Raw genomic sequence first — 24,305 nt, forward strand, 5'->3', positions numbered from 1 at the left:
AACCCAAATATCCATCAACAGATAAACAACTGTGATATAGCTACAGAAAACTAGCTTGCAATAAAAATACATAAATCCTCTACTGACACATACATTATTGAATTTCCAAATAAGTTAACTAAAAGAAGCTGAGTAAAAATATAAAACACATGCATCCATATATATAAAATTCTTTAAAGTGGAAACTAATCTATAGCGATGGAAAGCAGATCAAAAAGTACCTGAGGAGAGACTTCCAAAGGACAGAAAGAAACTAAAGGGTGATAGTTAAGTTCACGACCTTGCTATTGGTGATGCTGCATGTTGAAATTAAGTTATGTGGAGGCTGGAGATTTAGCTCAGCGGCATAAGCGCCTGCCTTGCAAGCAGGCAGTCGTGAGTTTGATCCCCAGTACCGAAAAAAAGGAAAAAGAAAAAAAAAAAAAGAAATTAAGTTATGTATTTTCAATAAATGAGTTTATTATGTGTCATTTAAACCTCAGTGAGGGAAAGGAAAGAAAAAAAAAAAAAAGAAATAAAGCTAATGTAATTGTTACCAGGAATCCAGAATATATGTTTTAAATAGATACAGGTTAAACATAACTTATTCAAAATGTTGGAACCAGAGATGTTTTGGGTTAAGGATTTTAGAATATTTACATATACATAATGACTTATCTTAGGGATGCAACCCATATCTAATTGAAGTAGGAAAGCAGGAGTGGGGCAAACTGGTTAAACAAACAGGCAAAACCTGTCAAAGCCACGGCAACCCAAGGCACATGCACAGAACAGAGGGTCCAGAATGCCTCTGTAGCTCCTGAGTACTGCACCCAGAACCAGTCAGAAAAGTGTTAGTTTCAATTCTTCATTTACATCATGGCACCACATCAGCATTCATAAGATCTCAAAGTCTGAAGCACTTTGGATTTTGACTTTTCAGATTAAGGGTTTTCAACCTGTACATTATTTATATAACATTAAATCCACCCATACTTAACCCTTTCAAAACTATTGAGGGGCTGTTAGCCAAGGAATGGATAAAAAAAGATGTAGCATTTTTATACAATGGAGTACCACTCAGTCATAAAGATAAACTCCAGACTTTTATAAGTAAATGGATGCAACTTAAGACCATAGTCATAAGTAAAATAAATCTGATTCACAAACTTTGTATTATATCCCTAGTATAAGAAGCTAAAACAGTAAAACACAGCCAAAATGCACAATAGATATTGTAAAATGGGAAGAAAGTTTTCAAGAAGAAGGAAAAACTAGGATGAGGGAAAGGAAAAAAATAGGAAGAGAAAAGAAAAAAATATATATATACACACACAAGATGGTTAAGATAGTTATATTACTAATTTCTATTAGTTCATTAAAAAAACGGTTAAACTTATATTATTTGTTCCATTCTTCATGTTTACATTTATAATCTAAGCAACTACTTTGAAAATAACAATATACAACATATTGACCATTGTTGTCTCCTATTATCTTGCGCTGAAATTTTGTATCATCATTTTTCCTTTTTACAATAAAGAAAATAAAAATAAAAATTAACTTTTGATGTGATAGATTCCCAGCATTCTAAATAGAAGTTAGATATATTCCCAATGATAAGAATAAGCAAGCCCTGTATTGAGCACAACACAACTGAAATGTTGTTGAAGAATTATTTACAAAGGCCATTACATTTCTTTGATCAGTAAAAATACAGCATTAGCATTACAGCATGACAAATTGAAATATCAAAGACAAAACTGTGAAGGAACATGAAATGCACCTTTTACTGATGTTATTTTGGCATAACAACAGTAATTTCAAAACACTACCAAAAGTAAGCAGGTTCTTGATATTTGAGATGTGTAAAATCAAAGGCTTTCCAAATAAAGTACAAATACTACAGAACATGCCCACTTCAGAAAAACTTTGGGGTACCAGAACAAAAGAAGAAAACCACAAAGCCTCATTAAAATATGATTAAGCATTTATATACATACTCACTATCTATTCAAAACTTTCCCTGAAAAATTATGAATTGCTACAATAGGAACTCTCTCAGCTTACTGACAGTCAAAACCATGAACATTAAACTTTTGAATATCAAGGAGTCTGCTCTAATTATCTGAGAAGACAATGAACAAATAAGGAAATGAAAAATCTAGGCTTAACATTACACAAGATTTGTCAACTAAAAACCATCAGTTTTCCTGGATATCCCCCTTTAAAAAAAAAAAAAAAAGATCTGATGAATACCTATGCATGCATGTTTCTAACAGCTCAATCTACTGTCACAAAAACTAGAAAAAAAAGTGTTTCAGCCAGTGAATCAATAAACAACTCACAGTACAACCACAGAAAGAAATTCTAACACATAACAAGTAACCAAGTATTTAATGGTCCACCTATCAACTTGAATAAAAAGGTATTTTGCTAAACACAATACAGCCAGTCTCGAAAGACGATACCATCTATGATTCCATATATGTATAGTCTTTAAATGCCAAAGCTACAATGATGATCACTGGTTACCAGGATTAGGGGCAGGGATTAGATATTTTCATAAAGGAACGACCAAATGTACAGACATGTATGTAAAACAAAGGGGTCAATTTTACTGTGTATTAATTTTAAAAGTAAATAGCATTTCCTAGAAGTCAATTAAGTTCACCCATTCTCCAAAGTACAACAATGTACATGGCTGATTTTTAAAATTCTGTTTAGTAATATTTGTTGATGGTGATTAAAAAAAGGTCAACCAATAAAGTAACTGAAAAATCTATAAACCCCTACTAATCATTTAATCCCAAACGACTTACCAAGTTCATTGAGACTCTGAGCAGCTTTTGTTATCTCTCTGCTTCCCCCTTGAAGTTGTCCTTGGAGTCTCTTACTGAGATACAAGATGCGAATGATTCTCCGAAGCAAATCACAGGCAACCTGTAAGTAACACAATGTCAGGTATAGGTGACCCAGGAAGTTTCATCATTACTACTGTTAATATGTGAATCCTTTCCATTTTTCCCACCTGATGAAGACTCACATATGCCTCTTTTGTTTCTCACAAATCAGAAATCTGAATAATAGCAAGTCTTTTTTTTTTTGTCTTTTTCCTTTTTATCGGTACCAGGGATCGAACTCACGACTGCCTGCTTACAAGGCCGGAGCTTATGCCGCTGAGCTAAATCCCCAGCCCCCACAACAGCAAGTCTTAAAAAATAATCAAATCTCCTAGGACCATCCAACTGTTTCATATTTACCCTACAACAAAGCCTGATTTATCACATATGGAGAGAATTTGGAAAGGAGACACTATGAAACCCAGATTCTTTTCAGTCTGGGCCAGTTTCCATCTCTTGACAATGGTTCTCAGTCTCAGTATGTTAAATTCAAGTGGGTTAGGTTCAAAAATGGCAATGCCCAGGCCTTAGCAATGATCAATTAAGTCGGAACCTCAGTATCTCTCCAGTGAGGCCAAGGCTGACAGCCAGTGTACTGGCTACTGCTCTCTGCAGTCCTATTTCTTTTTTCTAGGTACCTAATAAAGTCTTAAACTTCTCCAAATTTCACTAGTCCTTTAGAAATAACCACACCCCCTTGAGTTTTCTTAATGATTGTTATCACTAATAAATTACAAAAGAGAAAGTTACTAAAAACCAAAAAACATTATCCACATACTGTCCTTTCACCCCATTCACTCTGCTTTCCATCATCTGACATTAAGTCTTAACCTATTCAATTGGTAGGAAATAAAGATTCACATGTGTCAGAGCACTTTACTATAAAGCTGGCACCCAAGTTGTTGCCTTGGAAAGAGTGAGCAGAAGGAGCAGACAGGGTAACCAATGTATAGTGATCTGTAGCCTCAGTAGTGATAGCAAAGGTAGGAGAGTTTAGGCTACTGCATCACTATTTGGGGGGTGGGGTTAATGTATTAGCGTGTGTGTGTGTGTGTGTGTGTGTGTGTGTGTGTGTGTGTGTGTAGTAAGTAACGTTCGCATTCCTTGTGGGAAGCCGGTACATACACATACGACACCTCACTTCCTTTTCACATTCCCTTTCCCTTCCCACCTCCCCTCTCCACACCTGCATCACCATTTTTGAATGGTTCCAAGGCAGGTTGAAAAACAAGTATAGCTTCCCATCTAAGTAAGACAATCCTAAACAGTGACTATGAGAATTAAAAATCCCAGCAAGACAAGGTCTTGGAGCCTCTATAAGTGAAAACACCTAACACAGAAGAGCCACACTCAGGGACCCATAAGCCACAAAGATATGTACACACATAAATGTTTACCAACATACGTAAGTCACAGGCACCAAGTATGAAATATGTTTATCTGACTCCTCTTCAAAGGATATATAAGGTAGTTAAAATAATAAAAGAATGCCAAATAATTTCTCCCTGAAAATTAAAGTTTGGACATCTTTATTTTTTAATTGTTATGTATTTTCTGAAGAGATAACACAAACAATTTAAAATTCAAGGTATACTACTGAAAAGTCGTCCTCATCTCTCTACTTTTGAACTTAACAGAAACTATTATCAGTTTCTTGCTTGTCAGAACCAGCAATGAAGAATCTGGAATGTAGAATTTTTAGTAATCATTTGTGAGATTCTAAATAACTATGACGAAAATGCCCAACATTACAGTAAATCAGCCAGAATGTCCTTCTAGAACTCCTCAATTCTACCCGGGAGAGCCCTTAACAATGCAATCTTTAAGTTCCTTTCCAATGTTTTTAACAAACATGCCTTCCTGACTTTCTACTGCGCAGCACAACCCATTGTTATTGTTATCTTTCTTCCTACAAGCATCACCCTAGTCCAGCCCTTTATCACTTCCACCTAACAGGGTATCATGGCTAGCTTTCCAGCCTCTCGCAGAAATCACACTGTCGTATTTTATCATCTTAAAAAGTTTTCAGCACCCCACTCACCTTATTAACAAACTTTAGGGCTTCTATTTAAAGATTCTGTTAACTGTTCTGAGAATAGTATTTAACAAAATCCTCAGTCAAAAAGTTGTAGCTAATCTGTAAGTCATCAACTCTTGCCATTTTCCAATATTGTTAGTGACTCTCAAGTTTTTCTTACTTTTAGACTTTATCAAAGAAACAGGAAACCGCACTTAGAGATATACAGCTCCATGAACTTGGAGCTACCACAGAGACAGAACTGCGCCAGTGGCCACATAAGCCTCCACGCACTCCCTCCCCCCCCTCCCAAGAGAAACCACTGTTCTCCCTTAGATTGCAATCGCTTCAGTTTTTATGATTTTACTATAAAAGTATATAAACCTTAGTGTTACAGTTTCCTTTTGTTCTTTTGTATTCTCTAACTTTCCTCATCAGTTTTTCTTTGCAACTTGTTGAATACAGTGGCTCATCTGTCCTACAAGTTTCCATCTAACTTGATTTTATTGTTTGTACTCCCAACACAAAGTTCATTTAATAAGTTTCTATGTCTTCTCACATTTCTGATAAATTAGCAGGACAATGTAGGCAGCTTCATCAGATTTATATTTAATATTTTTTGCAAGATTAATCTTTAGGTGGTGGTATATTTATAACATATGCATAATTTTCTCTTTTCGTGTTATTAGCAGCCTTGATATTAAATGTCAAAATCCACTAAAAACTAAGTGACTATAAAATGGTGATTCTACTGCTTCATCTACATTTATTTGCTAACACATAAAATTTCTCCATAAATGAAATTTTACCTCATGTCCTATGTGTTTACCCTCAGAGGTACTTCTATTAATATAGAAAGTAAAAGTAATATTTGATCTTTCTCTTGGTTTAATGGTTTTCTAATATCCACTAATGATGAACAATTGGTGGTGTTTTGTTATTGTTTTGAGCTTTTCTCCCCACCATTATAAACTCAAATTTAAATGTAACGAGGAATGTCAGTAAGTTGTAGTTCTCCTTACTTATGTTCAAATTATCCCATGTTAGCCAGTAAGAACCTCAGACTAATAACTGTTTCACTGCCTGAAACAGACTTCTCATGATTCTCAATCTTCAGGGATAAAAGTAAGGGAGCTGGTTATCTTCAAAGGGCATCCTGAAATCAGTTCCTGAGTCTTTTTGTTGAAGACTGGCATCTTCCTTAGTATCTGGTATAAAAATGTTTCAAGACATTTCATGCCCCAGAAATAAAATCAAAGATTTCTCAGAGGTTCTGGTTTCTTTTGGGAGGAAACAGCACTTCAAGACCACATTTTGGTAACCAGTTTTCTTCATTTTGGGGATTTTTCCATTCACATAGCTAAAAAGTGTCAGAATTAATTAAAATATGGCATAAATATTCATTCACTTTATTCTATAAGACACATAAAACATTCTCAGATCAACATATTATACATATACACATGTATACATATGTGGTTTATATGATTTTGAAATACAATTAATGTATTTCAAATTTATACTGATACGTCATTAAAAATAAAAAGCAGTGTTCAACCTTTTATCTTACATCTGTATATCATTTCTTCTACATGCTCTTAAAGACACGAAATAGAATTAGAATAACATGAAATAATTCCTTTGCTTTGCTGTACAATACACAGAAAACACTTAACAAAATAAACATTACAATAAAAAAGATTGCTGAAAATAGCTTAAAAACCACTTTGCATATGTTTGCATCACAGTTTTTTACAGTTCAATTCTATTTCTTTGTCAAAACAGGCATTACATACTTTACAGTCTCATTTAATCCTATTTCTAATGCTCATTGCAAACTTTTGTCTGGTGCTGGGATCGAACTCACAACCTCGCATCCGCCAGGCAGGCACTTACATCACTGAGCTAAATCCCCAGCTTCACCGCAAACTTTTACATTGGTATTTCTCTAGTTATTTTGGTTGTGTATCTATTAGATTCCAAAGGAGAAGTTCATTAGAACATTTCCTGTATTCATCTGTGTTCTACACTTGAAAATGTATGGATGGTAACAATTATAATTATTGCTGCATAAGAAATCAGCAAGAAACAGCTGAAAAAGATCTACTTCACACTCTTGAGTGTCAAGTTTTAGGGAAGGTTCAAACAGCCTGTTTGATGTCACCTGGGAACACTCTCGCTCCACATTTGTTAACACCTGGGCTGGCCTTGTGAGATGAGGAGAACCTTGTCGGCCAGCCCCATGGGTAACTTAGGGCTCCTCCGACCATGGCAGCCCCATTAGCTGGACTTTTTACATGAACACTGGCTCTCGCAGCACAGAAATAAAACCTGCTGTGCCTCTTAAAGGTTAGACTCAAACTAGCACAGCAGTGCTTCTCATCAGCATAGGTTTTTAGAATTTTGCTGCATGTTGGCAAAGACTGACATTTTTATGCTACTGTTCCCATCTCTTTCCTTCCTTCCTTCCTCCCTGAGGTACTCACTAATTTAAAATCAATAAAATAGATCTGTATTAATAAAAATATACAAATAATTTTTGATATCTCAACTAAAAATAAAAAAGAAATGTTATATGGAAAAGATATATATATATATAGCACACATGAATAAGAATGAGAAGTTTCATGATAGTTTCCTTCTCCATTCCAAATTCTTAAATTTTCTTACTTACATGATTTTAAGTTTAAAACTAAATTTAAAATGTCTTTTAATTTAAAAGTTAAAAGTCATGCATTTTAAAGTTAAAAACTGAAATGAGCCAGGTTGTGACAGGACATGCCTGTAATAGCTTCACTCAAAAGACTGAAGCAAGAGGATCACTTCGAGTTCAAGTTCACACCTGAGCTGCACAGTGAGTTCAAAGCCATCCTGCACTGCATAGTGAGTTCAAGGCCAGCCTGGAATACATAGACAGACTCTATCTAAAAAAAAAAAAAAAAAAAAAGCTGGGCATGGTGCAATTCCAGCATTCAGGAACCTGAGGCAGGAGGACTGCTGCAAATTCAAGACTAGCCTAGGCTACAAAGGGAGCCCAAGGTCAGCCTGAACTGCATAGCAAGACCCTGTCTCAAAAAGGCAAAAAATAAAATTAAAATTAAAAAACAGAGTAAAAGATAAAAATATTTATATGTAATATGAATTATATCTCTAGTTAAAACTTATAAAAATTTTAAAACTCAAATTGTCTTTAGTATTTTAAAATGTAAAAATCTAATGTTCTATGTAAGGAATAATAAAACTTTCAAAATTTATTTCTGCAAAACAGGCAATTCATGAGCAAACAATATTACTAAAATGAGTTGAGATAATCTTCAGGGTGATAATTAAATTCAACTAATGTATTCATGTATATAAATGAAGCCAAAAGTTTCTGCTTAGGAAAGGAAAAGGTTTTCTGAGAAGAAAGCTAAATGCGAATTAAAAAAATAGAAAGAATAGGTATAAAAGTACTTTCTTCTAATTGGAGGTATAATCATAGGGATTTTAAGTTCAAGGCAAAAACAGTCTTCAAAGCTATTTCTTTCTTGCTTTCTCATATCCCTTGTACTGAAATAGAAGCTCAAACAGAAAAACAAGATCATTACAATTTCTCCAATGTTTAAAATGGAAATAACCAGACAAAATGAACACAATAACAATGGCTATGACATAGGTAAACTTCCACAGGTCCCTTAGAACTAAAAACAGTTTGAAAGTGAACAAATTTCCCAGGTATTTTCCCTAAGTTCAAACTCAGGAGAAGCTGATCCAAGAACAAATTAAATACTATGCTGAAAATAAAGATATCAAAATATCTCTCAGCACATTTTTCTTTTTTCTCTCCTCCTTTCTTTCTTAACTGTGATAATTTAGCCCATGTTTCCAGGCTTTGCTGTCACAATGGTGTCCTATTTTTTTTACAACAGTGTAGAAAATGAGCACTAATATTTACTAATAGTAATAACTGTCTTAAAATAATCCTGACTTCTTGTTTGTATAAATATAAAACAAAAAATATTCAATAAAAGAAGCTATCACAGCTTCACAGAATTTTTTTTTTTTTTTTTGTCTTTTTCGTTTTTATGGATACCAGGGATCGAACTCACGACTGCTTGCTTGCAAGGCAGGCGCTTATGCCGCTGAGCTAAATCCCCAGCCCTACCTAGCTTCACAGAATTTTAAAGCTGAAAAAGACCATAAAATGCAGTCCTTTTCTCACTATAAAGAGAAAAAGTTTGTTCATTTTCATGCATTTAGTTCAAGTAATGAAAAACTGCCATCAGTCTCATAACTTCTAGACTACTCTGAAGTAAACAATGTTTCATCTGTCTTTTATGAACTTGGTTTGTGGTTTTGCTTTCTCTACCTACAGCAAGTTTCTGAAAAAGAGAAACTACATTTTGTCTTTTCTTTTTTAAAAACTTATTCTACAGAATCAAAGCAAAGAATATTAAATTTAGAGAAAATTCTGCACCACAGTCTTCAACCTGCTGCACATTGGATATATAAACCAGTAATACAGTTAGTTCACCTATAAAATGATACCCTAAAAGTAACTTCAACATTTATATTATAAAACCTGAGTGATTTAGAGCATTTGAAAATATTTTATAAATTATGAAGTACTGCATAAAAATAAAATTTTTAAAATATTTATAGCTAAGTAGGAAAAATAAGATTGTTGAAAATTACTGTCAAAAGATTAAAGACAGAAGAAAAAAAGAAATGCAGCATTATTAAAACAATATATGATGTACATAAAAACTGGGTAAGTTTGCTAATAAAAACAGGTCTATGTCTTTTTCTCTTTTTTGGTATTAGGGTCAAACTCACAACCTTGTGCATGCCACTCAGGTACTTACACTGCTGAGCTAAATCTCTGGTCCTATGTCATTACATTTTAAAATATTTTGCAGGCTAATAAAGTCAAAGTTAACTTCCATTTTTTATCTAAAATATGAGACTATTTTAGGACTAGGAGTACAGTTTAGTGCTAGATGGTATGCTGGGTTCAATGGCCCTGGGTTCAATCCCTGGCACCCAGAAAAAGAAAAAATTCATTTTACCAGAGCAAACTTGTAAATGTATCAAAACAGTATAATCATTTCTCTTCATAATACAATCTTTGTGAATTAACCCACTCTTTCAGTGAGACAAAGAATTCTGATGAAAATTAACGCTGTATTTTTAGAATAGGAAACTTATTAAAAAAAAAACTAAAAATTAACATTTGAAATCTGATTTAACCACAGGAATTGTTTTCATATATATTTTAATATGAAAGTAAAACACTAGCTCTGTGGAAAAGCCTTCTATAGTGCCTTGAGCATCTGGAGAGCCCACAAAGGAAACTTTTCAAGCAGGGAGCTGGAGCAGGTCCTCATAGATTCACTGTATCTCAAGCCAGATGACATTGCAACCTTAGCCAAAACTGATTGAAGATCAAGAAAACAAAAACTAAAATTTAAAAAAAAAAATCAAGAAAACAATTCTAGAAAGGAAGTCTGTCACCAGCTGCCAGGGACATCAGCTAGTCACTACTGTCTTTGGAATGAGTGAACAGAAAGGCAGACACTTAGGTGACAAGGGGAGGGGAAGCGAAAGAGCGAGGGGCGAGGACAAGACAAGAAAAGGGAGGAGGAAGGGAAATAAGGAAAAGGGAGGAGAGGGGGTAGAGGGCTGGGGGGAGGAGGGAGGACCAAGTGAATAAAACAATGAGCAAGTCACAAGAAGAATCACAGTCAGTGCACAGCCTCAGTAACAAAAAGTACGTCATAGCAGATAGAAAGATTCAGGGATTGAGGCACAGGAAAAAGGGTTGTTAGGTTTCTGTTTACAGGATGAACAACGTTCAGCTACTCCAAGATCCCTATTTAGCTAGCTTTGACAAGAGGTTCCCATCTACCTGGAAAACATTCTTTTTACTGTCCCCGAGCCAATTCAAAGGTTTCTCATCTCCAAGTCTCTGGAGTGGACTAAGACATCCAAACCTACCACATGCTATATTTCTAAAACTGTTAGAGGACATATACACAAGCACATCGAAACGCAGGTGTTTGACAGGTGTTTGATAGCTGTTATAATCTCCGTGTGGGGTGCTGTGTCTGGAAGCTGGGTGGGTCATGGAGACGACACACTTCATCAGTGGACTCATCCTCTAAGGAGCTCAGCAGCTAAATGTGCTGTTGGAGACGGAGCCTAGCAGCAGCAAGTAGGTCACTGTGTGACCTGGAAGGACGCACCTCCCACGCCGCTCCTCTCTGCCCCTCTGCTACCCACCACCATGCTGGGAGCGGCTTTCCTCTGCCAAGCCCCCTCTTCCAAGCAGTTTCTGCCTGAGAGCCAGGTGACCAGGGAATGTAACCACGAACCAAAATAACTGTGGGCTTCTTTAAGCTGTGGGTATCAGTTACTGTGTTCCAGCTGTAAGATGACAACTAAGGCAATAGCAAAACTGTCTAAAAGGCCAAAAAAAGATGGGCCTGGGGTGAGGTTTCTTCCTGGGAATGCTGGAGTCTTGTTTCCAAATATGTTCATCTCCTCAATTTTTAGGACCACAAGTCCCATAAGCTCCTGTAGAACTTGCAGGGATGGAACTGCAACTGTTGGCTTCTTGATGGGCTAATATGAAACAAAGAAAGTAACAAACTTCCCACTCCAGGGATTCTCCTTACCTTTCTCTCTAGTATGAAAAAGAAGTTGGTAACACTACTCTAATGAACAGAGCCATCCAGGGGCCCTCACACACCGGACAGGAAATAGCCTAAGAAATCAGCTTCACCTCAGTCCTGCAGGTCAGCTAAAACCAAGATATCTTTATGTTGGACAGTTTTAGTTGTTTTCAATGGGAAGCTAATAATCAAGTCTGCCATTACTAAAAATAGGAAACCCACATGCCTCATCTTTCTAAAGCAAACATCAGATCATTTTTTTCTCCCGGAAGGATGATTCAGTAGTTCCCTATTAAGAAAGAGAATGTGGTGCCGTGTCCTTAAGGGGCATATGGGCGAGCCTCTTCATGACGCAGCCTTTGCTTCACTTTTCAACTTTACCTTGTGTCGTTTTAAAAGTACTTTTCCTGGCTCCAGTCATGCTGAATTATTATTTCTGAGTATGTAAGTAATTCACACATTCATTCCTTTGAACATTTTCTTTCTTCCCTACTCTGAATGTTGTTTTCTTTTTTTTTTTAATCAGCATGTTCTTGACACTCAAAATATTCCTTGGACTTTCAACAGATGCCCATTCCCTTCCTCTGGCAAAACAGTAGTTCTTACTTTTTCTGGCTCCCTTAATATCTCATACGCCTATGTCCATGTAGCTCTTGCTGAACAGCTACAGTCAAAATACTTTACTCAGACTTGGCATGGTGATACATTCCTACAATTCCAGCACTCATGAGGCTGAGGCAGGAGGCCAGGGCAGGAGGAAAACTGCAAGTTCAAGGCCAGCCTTGGCCTCACAGCGAGTACAAGGACAACTTGGACTACAACAAAAACCCTTTAGTCAAAAGTGATTTCTTTTTTTTTTTTTTTTTGTCTTTTTCGTTTTTATCGGTACCGGGGATCGAACTCACAACTGCCTGCTTGCAAGGCAGGCGCTTATGCCGCTGAGCTAAATCCCCAACCCCTTCAAACATAGTTTTAAAAGTTTGATTAACAGGGGCTAGGGATTTAGAGATTACCAAGAAACTAAAAACTCTATTGAAAGCTGGCATAACAGCTTGAAAGAAACTAAGGATAGATTATCTGAACTGGAGGACAGATTTGTAATGTGGGAGTATGAAAGGAAAAACTTCTTAAAAATAACAAGGAAACAAGCAGTAACAATACAAAGGCTAGAAGATGATAAGAGGATCTATAACTTAAGAATTAAGAATGTAAAGGAAGAAGCAGGGATACAAACAAATGAACTGCAAAGGTTATTCACAGAAATAATCAAGGAGAACTTCCCTAATATGGGAAAAGGTAAAGATACTCAGATCTATGAGGCATACAGGACCCCAGCCACCTACAACCCAAACAGAACTACACCCAGGCATATAACAATCAAAATTCCAGAAATCCAATATAAGAACAGAATATTAAAAGCCGTCAGAGACAAGAAGCAGATCACTTACAAGGGAACACCCATCCGAATTACAGCAGACTTCTCGCCACAAACCATCAAATCACAAAGAGCAAGGGGCGAAATAATTCAAGCTTTGAAAGACAATAACCTCCAGCCAAGATTGATATATCCTGCACAACTGTCCCTAGAAATTAATGGAGAAACAAGGTGCTTCCAGGATAAAGAGGAACTAGGAGAATTTGCAACCACCAATTCAACTCTACAGAGAATACTGCAGGACATTCTAAAAGAGAAAAATACCAAGATTCCAGAAACAGTGGCAGAGAGGCCACAATGAATGGAGCAGAAAGCGAAATGAAGAAGACAAACTGACAACTAATGACAGAAAAAGAGCTCAACAGAAATAAGGCAGAGAAGGTTGGATGGTATGAACAGCTATTTTGGAGAAAACAAGACATCATAATACCTAGTGCTGATTTAATATCATCTTGTTTTGAAGTCCCATCAAGCTTTTGTTCTTCTGTCTCCATCTGTCTTAACATGTTGTATCTTATTGGATTTTATATGTGATAATATAAACAAAAACTTTTATAGACAAGGAGATAATACAGAAACCATTGTTCATTTTCTGTTAGTTGGTTCTAAATATCCTGTAATACTGTCATTCTCTTGAATGGTTTTACATTGTCTTGATACGTTTGATGCTATAGTATACGAAGTTATACTCAAAGATTTCAAGGAAAGAGACCCTATGTACCAAGTTTGAGAGTATAAGCAACAACTGTGAAGACAATAAGATTCACTATGATGCCCATTCTGGTTTGACTATTATCTTCCTTTGAATTCCTATAATGTCTCCAATGTTTTGGTTTTATTGGTTTTGTTCTTTACTGTTTGTTCAATTTTATTATATATTGATTATTATTGATAATATAGGCAATTCTTTTTACAATAGCAAGAGGCATTATGGTAACCATTGTTGATCACCTTGTGTTCTGTTTTTACATTATGTACTATGTCCATCTTTTTGATCTGACTGACTCTGTTTTGTTATGTCACATTTGATTTTATTCCCTTCAAAAAAAAGTAATAAGAACTGTGGGAGTAATAAAACCCAAAATGTGTAATTGTCATTGTAAAAAAGAGAGGAAAAGAAAGTGCTCTAAAGGATATAACTGCATATATATTTAAGCGTTTAAGACAGATAACCATATTACTGAGTTTTTGTTGGATTATTGAACAGAACTGTTTGCAGTCTCACAGTTTGAATGTCTACTTTATATGCTTTAATTTTGTAACTTGAACAACTATTTCTAAGATGACAATATGCAAACTATTAACTAGTGATTTCCTACTGTTTATTTTTTTTTGAAATTCTGTATAACTTGTACCCTTTTTCTGTTTTTTTTTCTTTTTCTCCTTAAATAAAAAAAAAAAAGAAAAACACCTTTAGAAATGGATTGTAGTAAAATGCTGTGTTACTTGCATTGTTCTGATCTGATTTGCTTTGTTATGTCCTCTTTTGTCTTAATCTCTTTAAAATTAAAAAAAAAAAGAAATGGATTGGAACCTGGGAACAATTAGAAATTATGTAAATATTACAGCCTGGTTCTTTCTCACTTAGTAGCTGCAAATACATTTTGCCACACTAATCTCTAGCATCTCTACCAGTAGGCATTACCACCTTCACTTTTAAAAAATACATCCAGTGTAATATGTACAAAGTTCAGATTTCTGTTCTATCTGTTTTTCCTCCTAGTCCATTTCCCCAGATTTCTGTGAAAACAGTCTGTTACCTTACTGAGTTTGATTTTATTGTATTAATCCTAGACTACCTGAATCCGTATCTTCACTAACTTCTAAGGCAAAGTAGGGGATTTTGCCAAGTTTAAGTTAGTGTGTATCTTGTAATACCTGAAGTCATAGAAAATAAATCAAATCCTTTTTGAAGGACTCAGTCCAGAAAAATAACCCTTCAAGTAAAATCTAGACTACAACAGAGTTAGCAAACTCTACAAAAATAAACTGTTAAAGATCACCAACCTATTGAACTCAGGAAACAAAAAAGCTTATCAATATATATGCAAAGAAATGAAGTCAAGAAACAAATACGACAAAGGATAAATAAAGCATTTTAGGAAAAGAAAAAGAATTTCTAAAAATAAAATACAGTGACCAAAGTTTAGTAAAATAATAAACAGACTAGTGTATTCATAACACATAAGAAAATCAATTAAGGAAACAAAACATCGAATCAGGAAAAGAAAAAAAACCTCCAGGAAACAGCAGGAAAATACAAAAACAGTAAAAGTTAAAAGAAGGTAAGAGAGGATAAAATAATAAAGTTTAAGATAGGTTTAATCAATCTAAAGAAACATGACAAAGAGAACAAACAATACATATCTGAAGTCATAGCTTAGAAATGATTAGAGATCAATTCACAAATTGAACAAGAGAAATGAATCATAAGAGAAATGATGATGATGACAGCAAAACTACTTCTGAAATTGAAGGGATTCAAAAAGAAGAAAAAAATCTTAAAAGAAATCAAAGAAAATCCACCAATTACCTTTAAAAGATCATCATCAGAATGACAGCTTCTCAAAAAGTAATGTGGTAACCAGGACACAATAGAGTAATACCTTCTACATGCAGAAAGCAACCAAGAATTCCACAAGGAAGCGTAGAAGACTGATATGCAGTCAAATGGATCTAGACTGCCCTCCCGCAGGCCATGGTCAGGCAGCCTGGGCATGGTGATACACTCCTGTAATTCCAGCACTCAGGAGGCTGAGACATGAGTGCTTGGTCCTCAGCTTGGTGCCACTGGGAGGTGGCGGAAACATTTTAAGTGGTAAAGCCTAGCAGGAAGGTTATGTCCTTGGGGGCTGACCTCAAAGGAAGTCTGGGACACAGGCCTTCTTCTTTTGCTCTTTTACTTCCTCTCCAGAAAGTGAACAGCATCCAACCCACACACCCCACTATATGTTGTGCCAACCCAGGAAAAAAATTTTTTTCTTTTTTTTTTTTTTTTTGTCTTTTTCCTTTTTATCAGTACCAGGGATCGAACTCACAACTGCCTGCTTTCAAGGCAGGTACTTATGCCGCTGAGCTAAACCCCCAGGCCCCCCAATTTTTTTCTTTATAAGCTGATTATCTCAGATATTTGTCACAGTAATAGAAACCTGACTAATACAAAGGAAGAAAGGTACAAATACAGTAATCCAACTTTTACATGGGCAAAAGATTTTAACAGACATTTCTTTAAAGAACATAGAAATCGCCAGGGTCAAGCATGGTGGTGCACACCTGTGATTCCAGCAGTCTGGGAGGCTGAGGCAAGAGAATCACAAGTTTGAGGCTAGTTTGGGCAACTTAAAGACATCCTATTTCAAAATGGAAAGTACTGGGCTGGGGATTTAGTTCAGCAGCATAAGCGTCTGCCTTCCAAGTGTGTGGTTGTGAGTTTGATCCCCGGTACCAATAAAAAAAAAAAAGAATTATTAAAAAAATAGAAAGTACTCTAGTATCACAAAAAAAAAAGATGATAGAAAGATAAATAGATAACTATGGTCAACAGACACAACAAAATATTCTCAGTATCAGTTATTATGGAAATGCAAAACAAAATGACTACAAGACACTACTTCAAATGCAATAGGATTAGGTCTATTAAGAACCAAAAGGCCTGGGTATGGTGACACACCCCTGTAACCCCAGCAACAGGGTGGCTGAGGCAAGATCACCCAAGTTCAAGGCCAGCCTAGACTACATAGCAAAAAACAGTCTTTAAAAAAAAAAAAAGAATTAAAATTGTTCCTTAAGAGACCAGGGATTTAGCTCAGCAGCATAAGCACTTGCCTGGTAAATACAATGGATTTGAGTTTAATCCCTGGTACAAAAGAAAAAAAAAAAAGAATAAAAATAAAAATCTGTTCCTTAAAAAAGAACAAAACAGCACAAAAATAGTGGCAAGAAATAGAGAAACTGAGGCCCAGCTGGCGGTACACAGCTGTACTCCCAGCACTTGGGAGTTTGAGGCAGGGGGATTGCTGCAAGTCCAAGGCCAGCCTAGCTACAAAGTGATTTCATGGTCAGCCTAAATTGCTCAATGAAACCCTGTCTCAAAAAGACCAAAAAGAGAGACAGAGACAAAGGTGGGGGACGGGGGGTTGGAACCACCGTACATCACTGATGGGAATGGAAAACAGTATAGCTCTTATGGAAACAGTCTGGTGTTCCTTAAAATGTTTCATAAAGACTTAAATGATATGCCATATATGCTCTTGGGAATATATAAACTAAAGAAATTTTTAAATACATTAAGAAAAAAAGCCATACACAAAACCTTTTCCACAGCAGTCTTGTTTATAATAGCTAAAAAATAGAAACAACTCAAATTTCCATTAAATGATAAATAAACAAAAATGCGGCCATACAATATTTCACACACTATGAAATACTTAGACATAAAAAGAATGAAGTAGGGGCTAGGGATTTAGCTCAGTGGCATAAGCGCCTGCCTTGCAAGCAGGCAGTTGTGAGTTCGATCCCCGGTACTGATAAAAAGGAAAAAGACAAAAAAAAAAAAAAAAAAAAAAAAGAATGAAATACTGATACACAGCACAACATGGATGAACTTTGAAAATACTATACGTAAAAGAAACCACAAACAAAATGCCATATAATGCATGATTTATTTATATGAAGTACCCAGAAGGTACAAGTCCATAAAGAGTGACAGTAGCCAATAATTGGGAACTAGGAGAAAGGAAACCAGCTATGGGGAGTGACTACTAATGGGACCGAGGTTTGTTAAATAATGAAATGCTCTGATATTGTAAGGAAGAGTTACACACTATTTTCACAAGGCACAATACAGTAAACATGAATATGTTAAAACACCCCTCAACAGCATACCAGTTTTTATTTTTGGTGGTTGTGGGGACTGAACCCAGGACTCTGCTGTACTAGGCAAGAGCTCTATCACTGAGCTATGTCCCCAGCTATTTTTATTTACTGGGAAACAGAATCTTGCTAAATAGGCCAGACTGGCCTTGAACTCAAAATTCTCCTGCTTTAGCCTCCTGCGCAGCTAGGATTACAAGTGTGCATCACCGTATCCTACTCAACTGTGTACCTGAGAGTGGTGATTCTATGGTATGTGACTTAGGATTCAATTTCTTAAAATGAAGGCAACTTCTACCACTAATAGAACATCAGGATCAGATTTACATTCCCCTCCCTCCTAAATAACTAGAAAATTGAACAAAATATGTGAAATATATTATTCACACGACAGGAATAATTGAATCATCATGAAGAAGAAAAAGGTTAACAACTGTCTCAGGTTACACTGGGAGACAATATCATGTCTGCAGCAACGGGAAGAGGAAGCTAAAAGAGCAGGTCAGTTTCATGGGAAAAGATATTAGACTTCAGGAAAGCCCAAAAAGCTGGAGTCTGAGGGCAAATTGCTGAGCAAAACACTTTAGAAAGAAGGAAGGCTATAAAGATATATAATAGGGTGACTTCAAATTTCTGACTGAATACTAATCTGTGCATATGGGAGAAAAAACAAGAAAAATTCACAAAACCTCAGTTATATCCCACCAGCTACAAGAGAAAGACCTAATCAAAGAGGCTCAATAGCCTGATACTAAAGGCTGTGCTAGACCTGCACTTACAAAGACTTAAAAGCACATCTTCAAAAAATTAAACTGGTTCCCAGTAATTTATATGTGAATTAACAAAATAAAGTTCTGAGCCTGTGTGGCAGCACACACCTATAATCACAGCACTCTGGGAGGCTGAGGCAAGAAGAACACAAATTCAAGCCCAGCCTGGGTAATTCAGAGACTATCTCGAAATAAAAAATTGAAAGGGCTATGGATACAGCTCAATGCAAAGGCCCAGGGTTCAATCTTCACTACTTAGAAAAGTAAAAATAAGGTTCAAACTTTAAACCACCCAAGATCCCTAAACATAGAATACACGTTTTCTTTTTTTTTTTCTTTTTTTTTTGTCTTTTTCATTTTTATTGGTACCAGGGATTGAACTCACGACCGCCTGCTTGCAAGGCAGGTGCTTATGCCGCTGAGCTAAATCCCTAGCCCCAGAATACACGTTTTCAATGTCCAACCAAAAATTACCAGGAAATTACAAAAAATCAAAAAATAAAGCCTATAACAAAAAGAAAGTTCAACAAATAAAATCAAACCCAAAAATATTAAAAATGAAATATTGGCATACCTATATGAATACACTCTATGTGTCCAAAAAGGTAAATGAAAATACAAGTTTTATAACTGAAGAAGAAATTTAAAAACACAAATAAAAATAAACTACAAAAAATATGAGAAAACTACTATACTAAGTTAAGTTTGAAAACATGCAAACTAGTTATTTTAGAAAAAAAGATCAGTAAATTTACAACCATTTTCAGATAGATTATAGATCTAAACATGAAACGATACAACTTTTGGAAAATAATATAAAATACCTTTATAACTTCAAAGTAGAAAAAGTTCTCTTAACACATAGAAACAATAACAAAGAAAAACTGGGTAAATTTAACATTCACCCATCAAGAGACTAGAGTAAAATAAAATTTAAACAAAAATTAGACAAGAGCCAAAGGGATATTTGAAACCTTATTACAAAGAACTTATTATTAAGTATTCAGTCTCCTTGGTTACTTCATTCCCAAAAGAACAAAAATATAATTGGCACAAACTAGTAAGTCTAACAGCACTGCTGACATGAATACAAACCAAAGGGCACGCTGTATATACTGCTTGTATTTGTGGCTTAACCATTTGACAAAATAATTAGCCATTATGTAAATAAAGTTGGAGAAAGTCTGTAACTCACAAATCCCAATTCTGGGATATATCTTATAAGAGGGGTATTTATAGGAGCCAACATATTTGTACAAAACTATTCAGATCAGCATTATAATGGCCCTAAACATGAGAGACAGAGAGAGACAGACAGACAGACAGAGACAGAGAGACAGAGAAAAAGAGAGGGACAGAGAGATTAGGTATTTATTCATCAGATGATAACATACTGAGTGCTAGCACTTTTAAGGCAAGGGGTTGTTCCAACTAGAACTGGCTAATAAGGGTCAATTGTCTGGCCTCTGTTCCTATCCTTGGCTAATAAAGGCAAAAATCATGTTATAGACACCTGAAACTTAAAAAAAAGAAGAAAGAAAAACTTCATTTGATGCCTTTTATAAAAACGTTGCTGGGCTGGGCATGGTGTAACACCAGCATTTGGGAGATTGAGGCAGGAGGATTGCCCAAGATCCAAGAATGACCCCAAACTTGAAGCAATCCTAAAGGCTATCAGCAGAATATTCAGATAACGGCATAGACTATAACAAGAAAAATGAGGCAACTAAACAACAAGAAACAAGGATAAATGTTAAAAAGCATACTATTCTCAAAAAAGTAATACATTATAGTTGTAATTCTATAAACCAATGTGCAATGCTGAAGAGGAATTTCAGCAGGGTGATAAAGTAGGACTTTCCAGCACTCCAGTTTGCCAAGACAGAACTGAACAATTATCTATGTACAGAAACACTTTACACATGCAAAGAAAATGGAGTAACAGCATTTGGATATAGCACAGAAGTAAGACACACTGAAGAAGGTTAAGATTCACATTATAATAATTTCACATTACCCATATCACTCTTTCCCCAACCCCAGGTATTTCAGCAAGAGAAAGATAGCCTTTGGGTGGGAAAAGACAAAGACACAAGACTGCACTTTGTTCTGACCCTAACACCAGGCCTGCCACAGTAAAATGCATCCCTACCATCATGAAGTACAATTTACCCCTGGAATGCACAGATGGTTTGACCTACACAAATCAAAATAATGCACCACATCAACAGGATGAAGGACAAAATCCTTGCATCACCTCAATAGACACAGAAAAGGGCATTAGGCAAAATTCGATATCCTCTCATGATTAAAAACTGTCAACAAATTAGCTGCAGAAACAATATAGCTCAACATAATAAATAACAACCCCGAGGACTCTGGGAAGCCAAGCCAGCACCTCCCCTCCCTAGTAAGCAGCGGTAGTGTGGCCCACTGCAGCCCTTCCAGGGGGAGAACTAGCAGTATCTTCTGAGATCCACGCCATGTTGGAACTTAGGACTCTGGGAAGCCAAGCCAGCACCTCCCCTCCCTAGTAAGCGGCGGTAGTGTGGCCCACTGCAGCCCTTCCAGGGGGAGAACTAGCAGTGTCTCCTGAGATCCACGCCATGTTGGAACTTAGGACTCTGGGAAGCCAAGCCAGCACCTCCCCTCCCTGGTAAGCGGAGGCACGGTGGCCGACTGCAGCCCTTCCAGGGGGAGAACTAGCAGTGTCTCCTGAGATCCACACCATGTTGGAACTGAGGACGCTGTTAAAACAAATGACCATTCTGCCTCCCTGCTAGCAATAGTGAACCTACTGCTACATGGCTAGAGTCAAATATCCCACTTCCCCTATCTTCCTTCTCCTCCCCTCCCCTCATTAGCAAATGGGAACCAGAAATCTGAGCATCTCCTGGAAGGTTGACCATAGCAAATAAGGGGGACTTCCTTCTACCATTTCTTTGAAGGCAAATATTACTGTTTTGCTCTTTTCTGATTAATGGTACTGCTCTATTCAATATTCTGTTTTGATAAGTTCTATAGTGTTCTATGTTTCATCTCATTTTGATATACGGGATTGAAAGAACAACTATTATAAAGATAACAAAATATATTGTGATACCTATTACTGTTATCCCGGTAACCTGCTGTGACGTTATGTAACAATTTCACTGTACGATCTTAGTTGGCTTTATTGTGACTTGTTCTGTTGTATACTTTTAAAATAAAAATTTAAATAAATAAATAAATAAATAACAACCCCACAATTAACACCATACTCAATAGTGAAGAATTTAAAGCTTTTTCTCTAAGACTAGGAACAAGACAAGGATGTCCACTCTCACCACTTCTATTTAACTTAGTATTCAAAGTCCTACTAGCCAAAGATATTAGGCAAGAGAAAGTCACCCAAATTGAAAAGGAAAAAGAACATTGTCTTTATTTGCAGACAATATGATCTGCCATTTAGAAAACCCTAAACATTTCATCAAAAAACAGAACTAAAACAAATTCATTAAAGTTGTCAAATAAAAAAGTTAACACACACAAAAAAATGGCATTTTTATAACTAATAATGAAAAATAAATAATTCATTTGTAATAACTAGAAAAAAAAAACTGACCAATAAATTGAACCAAGTAGGCCAAAAATATGTACCCTGAAAACTACAAACCACTGGTCAGGGCCAGGAGATACAGCTCAGTGGCACAAGCGCCTGCCTTGCAAGCACAAGGTCCTAAGTTTGATTTTCAGAAAAAAAATAATAATAATAATGATAAAAATTAAAATAAAAAAACACTGGTAAAAGAAATTAGGACACAAGATAGTAACCAATTACATACAATGAGTTGAAATATTTCACATAGTATCAATATATAGTTTTTGAACTGGATACCTCACTGTAAGGCTTTTATTATTTCGCCACTTTCTTCTAGTGCTCTCTTCCCATTCCCTTGCTTCTTCTGGACTCATACTCTTGACACCTGCTGACTTATAAAACTAGTATGAACAATAAAGTATAAAGAAATAAAAGTGAGAACCTACCTGAAGTCTTGCTAGTTGTGCAGTACGGGCTACTATTTTATTATATGGCTCAACAATTTTTGCTTTCATCCTAAGAGAAAAAACAGTAAGAATAAAATGATTTTCAAAATATCGATGGATAGAAATATCTCCACTACATACATTAATAAAATGAGCAACAGTACCTATCAACAGCTCCCTGTAAAGCCCCAATTCTTGTCTGCATCATCTGAAGAACACCTAGGAAAGCATAACCACATACATTAGTTTTATAGATCTACAAAGATTCACACTGGGTAAAAAAATTGTATTACAAAAAGTATTTTTAAGAAGAATATATGTATGTATTGATCAGCTTTTCCAATAGCTGGGATACTCTCAACTTAAAGGAGGAGAGGTTTAACTTGGCTCAGTTTCAGTTCATGGTTGGCCAGCTCCAAGGAAGAAACATGGTGGCAGAACAGCATATTAGAACAAAGGTGCTCACTTTATGGTGGCTGGGAAGCAGAGTGGGGACAGGGGGACGCGGGGTGGGGAGGGTGACACCAAGGTGGAGGGCATTCCTCTATGACCCACACAGACATACCTAAAGATTACTAATCTTTCAAGCCAACGAATTGACAATCAAGATTGTCACAATATACAATTTTTCTACCACTGTTGTAAACCATACAATACCTTTTATTTGTATTGGTATGAAAAGCCTGTAACTAGCCGCCTCCTCCAATCCTTGCCCCACAAAAGAGAGCTTAAAGGGATTTCATGGACACAGGGTTTTGATTTGGAGTGGTGAAAAGCTAGAACTGGAACTAGATAGTGGTAATGGTTATACAATACTGTAAATGTACTTAATAGTACTAAATGTATGTTTTTTAACAGTTAAAATGGTAAATTTTATGTTTATTTAAAAAAATAGTGCCTTGGCTCGGGATTTAGCTCAGCAGCATAAGAGCCTGCCTGCCAAGTGGAAGGTTATGAATTGATCCCCAAAAAAAAGTGCCTTAAGAATCTTCAAAAGTTCAAATTGTATCATGCCATCCACTGTATTAAAACTATAGTCCACAGTATATTTGATAAAGCCTTACACGATCTGGACATGGTAAACTCTTTGCCTATATTCTGTCTACCCCTCATGCTCCCGTTGGATAAGGACAAGATTCCCCAACTCAGAATCTCATTCTCTTCCACACCAAACTACATTTTCACCTCACATCACTAAATATGTAACCAAGTATTCACTTGTATATCTATCTATGTAATATTTTACTTACTAGAGTATAAATTCTTGAGGTTAAAGGAACCGTCTCTCATTCACTACTGTACAAACAAAACCTAACTCAGAATCATTCCCAGGTAAGTAATCAAAACATTTTTTGATGAATTATGTGGTATATAAACAACAGACACAGACTACAAGCACAGAGGTGTCTTTACACTTCATTTACAACATAAGGAAGAAATTCTTACAAAAATATTTTCAGGAAAGTAGTGTTTTGAATTTTTGGGGGTTGTTTTGGTGGTTTTTGCTTTTTGTTTTGTTTTTTGAGGTTTTTTTTTTTTTTTTTTTTTTTTTTTTGACTGATACTGGGAATTAAACTCAGGCCTTGTGCATGCTGGGCAAACATTGTACCACTGAGCTACAATGACTGTAGCTGGGAAGCCACAGGAAAG

The 24,305-nt window shown here is 36.0% G+C and overlaps 1 protein-coding gene across 1 annotated transcript in view; it reads right to left on the reverse strand.

The window, feature by feature from the left end:
• The window catches only part of Cog5 (component of oligomeric golgi complex 5), a 288,720-nt gene that overhangs the window by 244,550 nt on the left and 19,865 nt on the right, over positions 1-24,305 (reverse strand). The window contains exons 4-6 of the mRNA XM_013152408.3: positions 22,820-22,874; positions 22,656-22,725; positions 2,802-2,922 (exon numbers count right to left, since the gene is read on the reverse strand). Coding sequence (XP_013007862.3) covers positions 2,802-2,922; positions 22,656-22,725; positions 22,820-22,874 — 246 coding nt within the window. The remainder of the gene's footprint in view (positions 1-2,801; positions 2,923-22,655; positions 22,726-22,819; positions 22,875-24,305) is intronic.

Source organism: Cavia porcellus, unplaced genomic scaffold, assembly GCF_034190915.1.
Source record: "Cavia porcellus strain 051 isolate PalLab524CR breed Dunkin Hartley unplaced genomic scaffold, mCavPor4.1 scaffold_2, whole genome shotgun sequence".
NCBI lineage: Eukaryota > Metazoa > Chordata > Mammalia > Rodentia > Caviidae > Cavia > Cavia porcellus.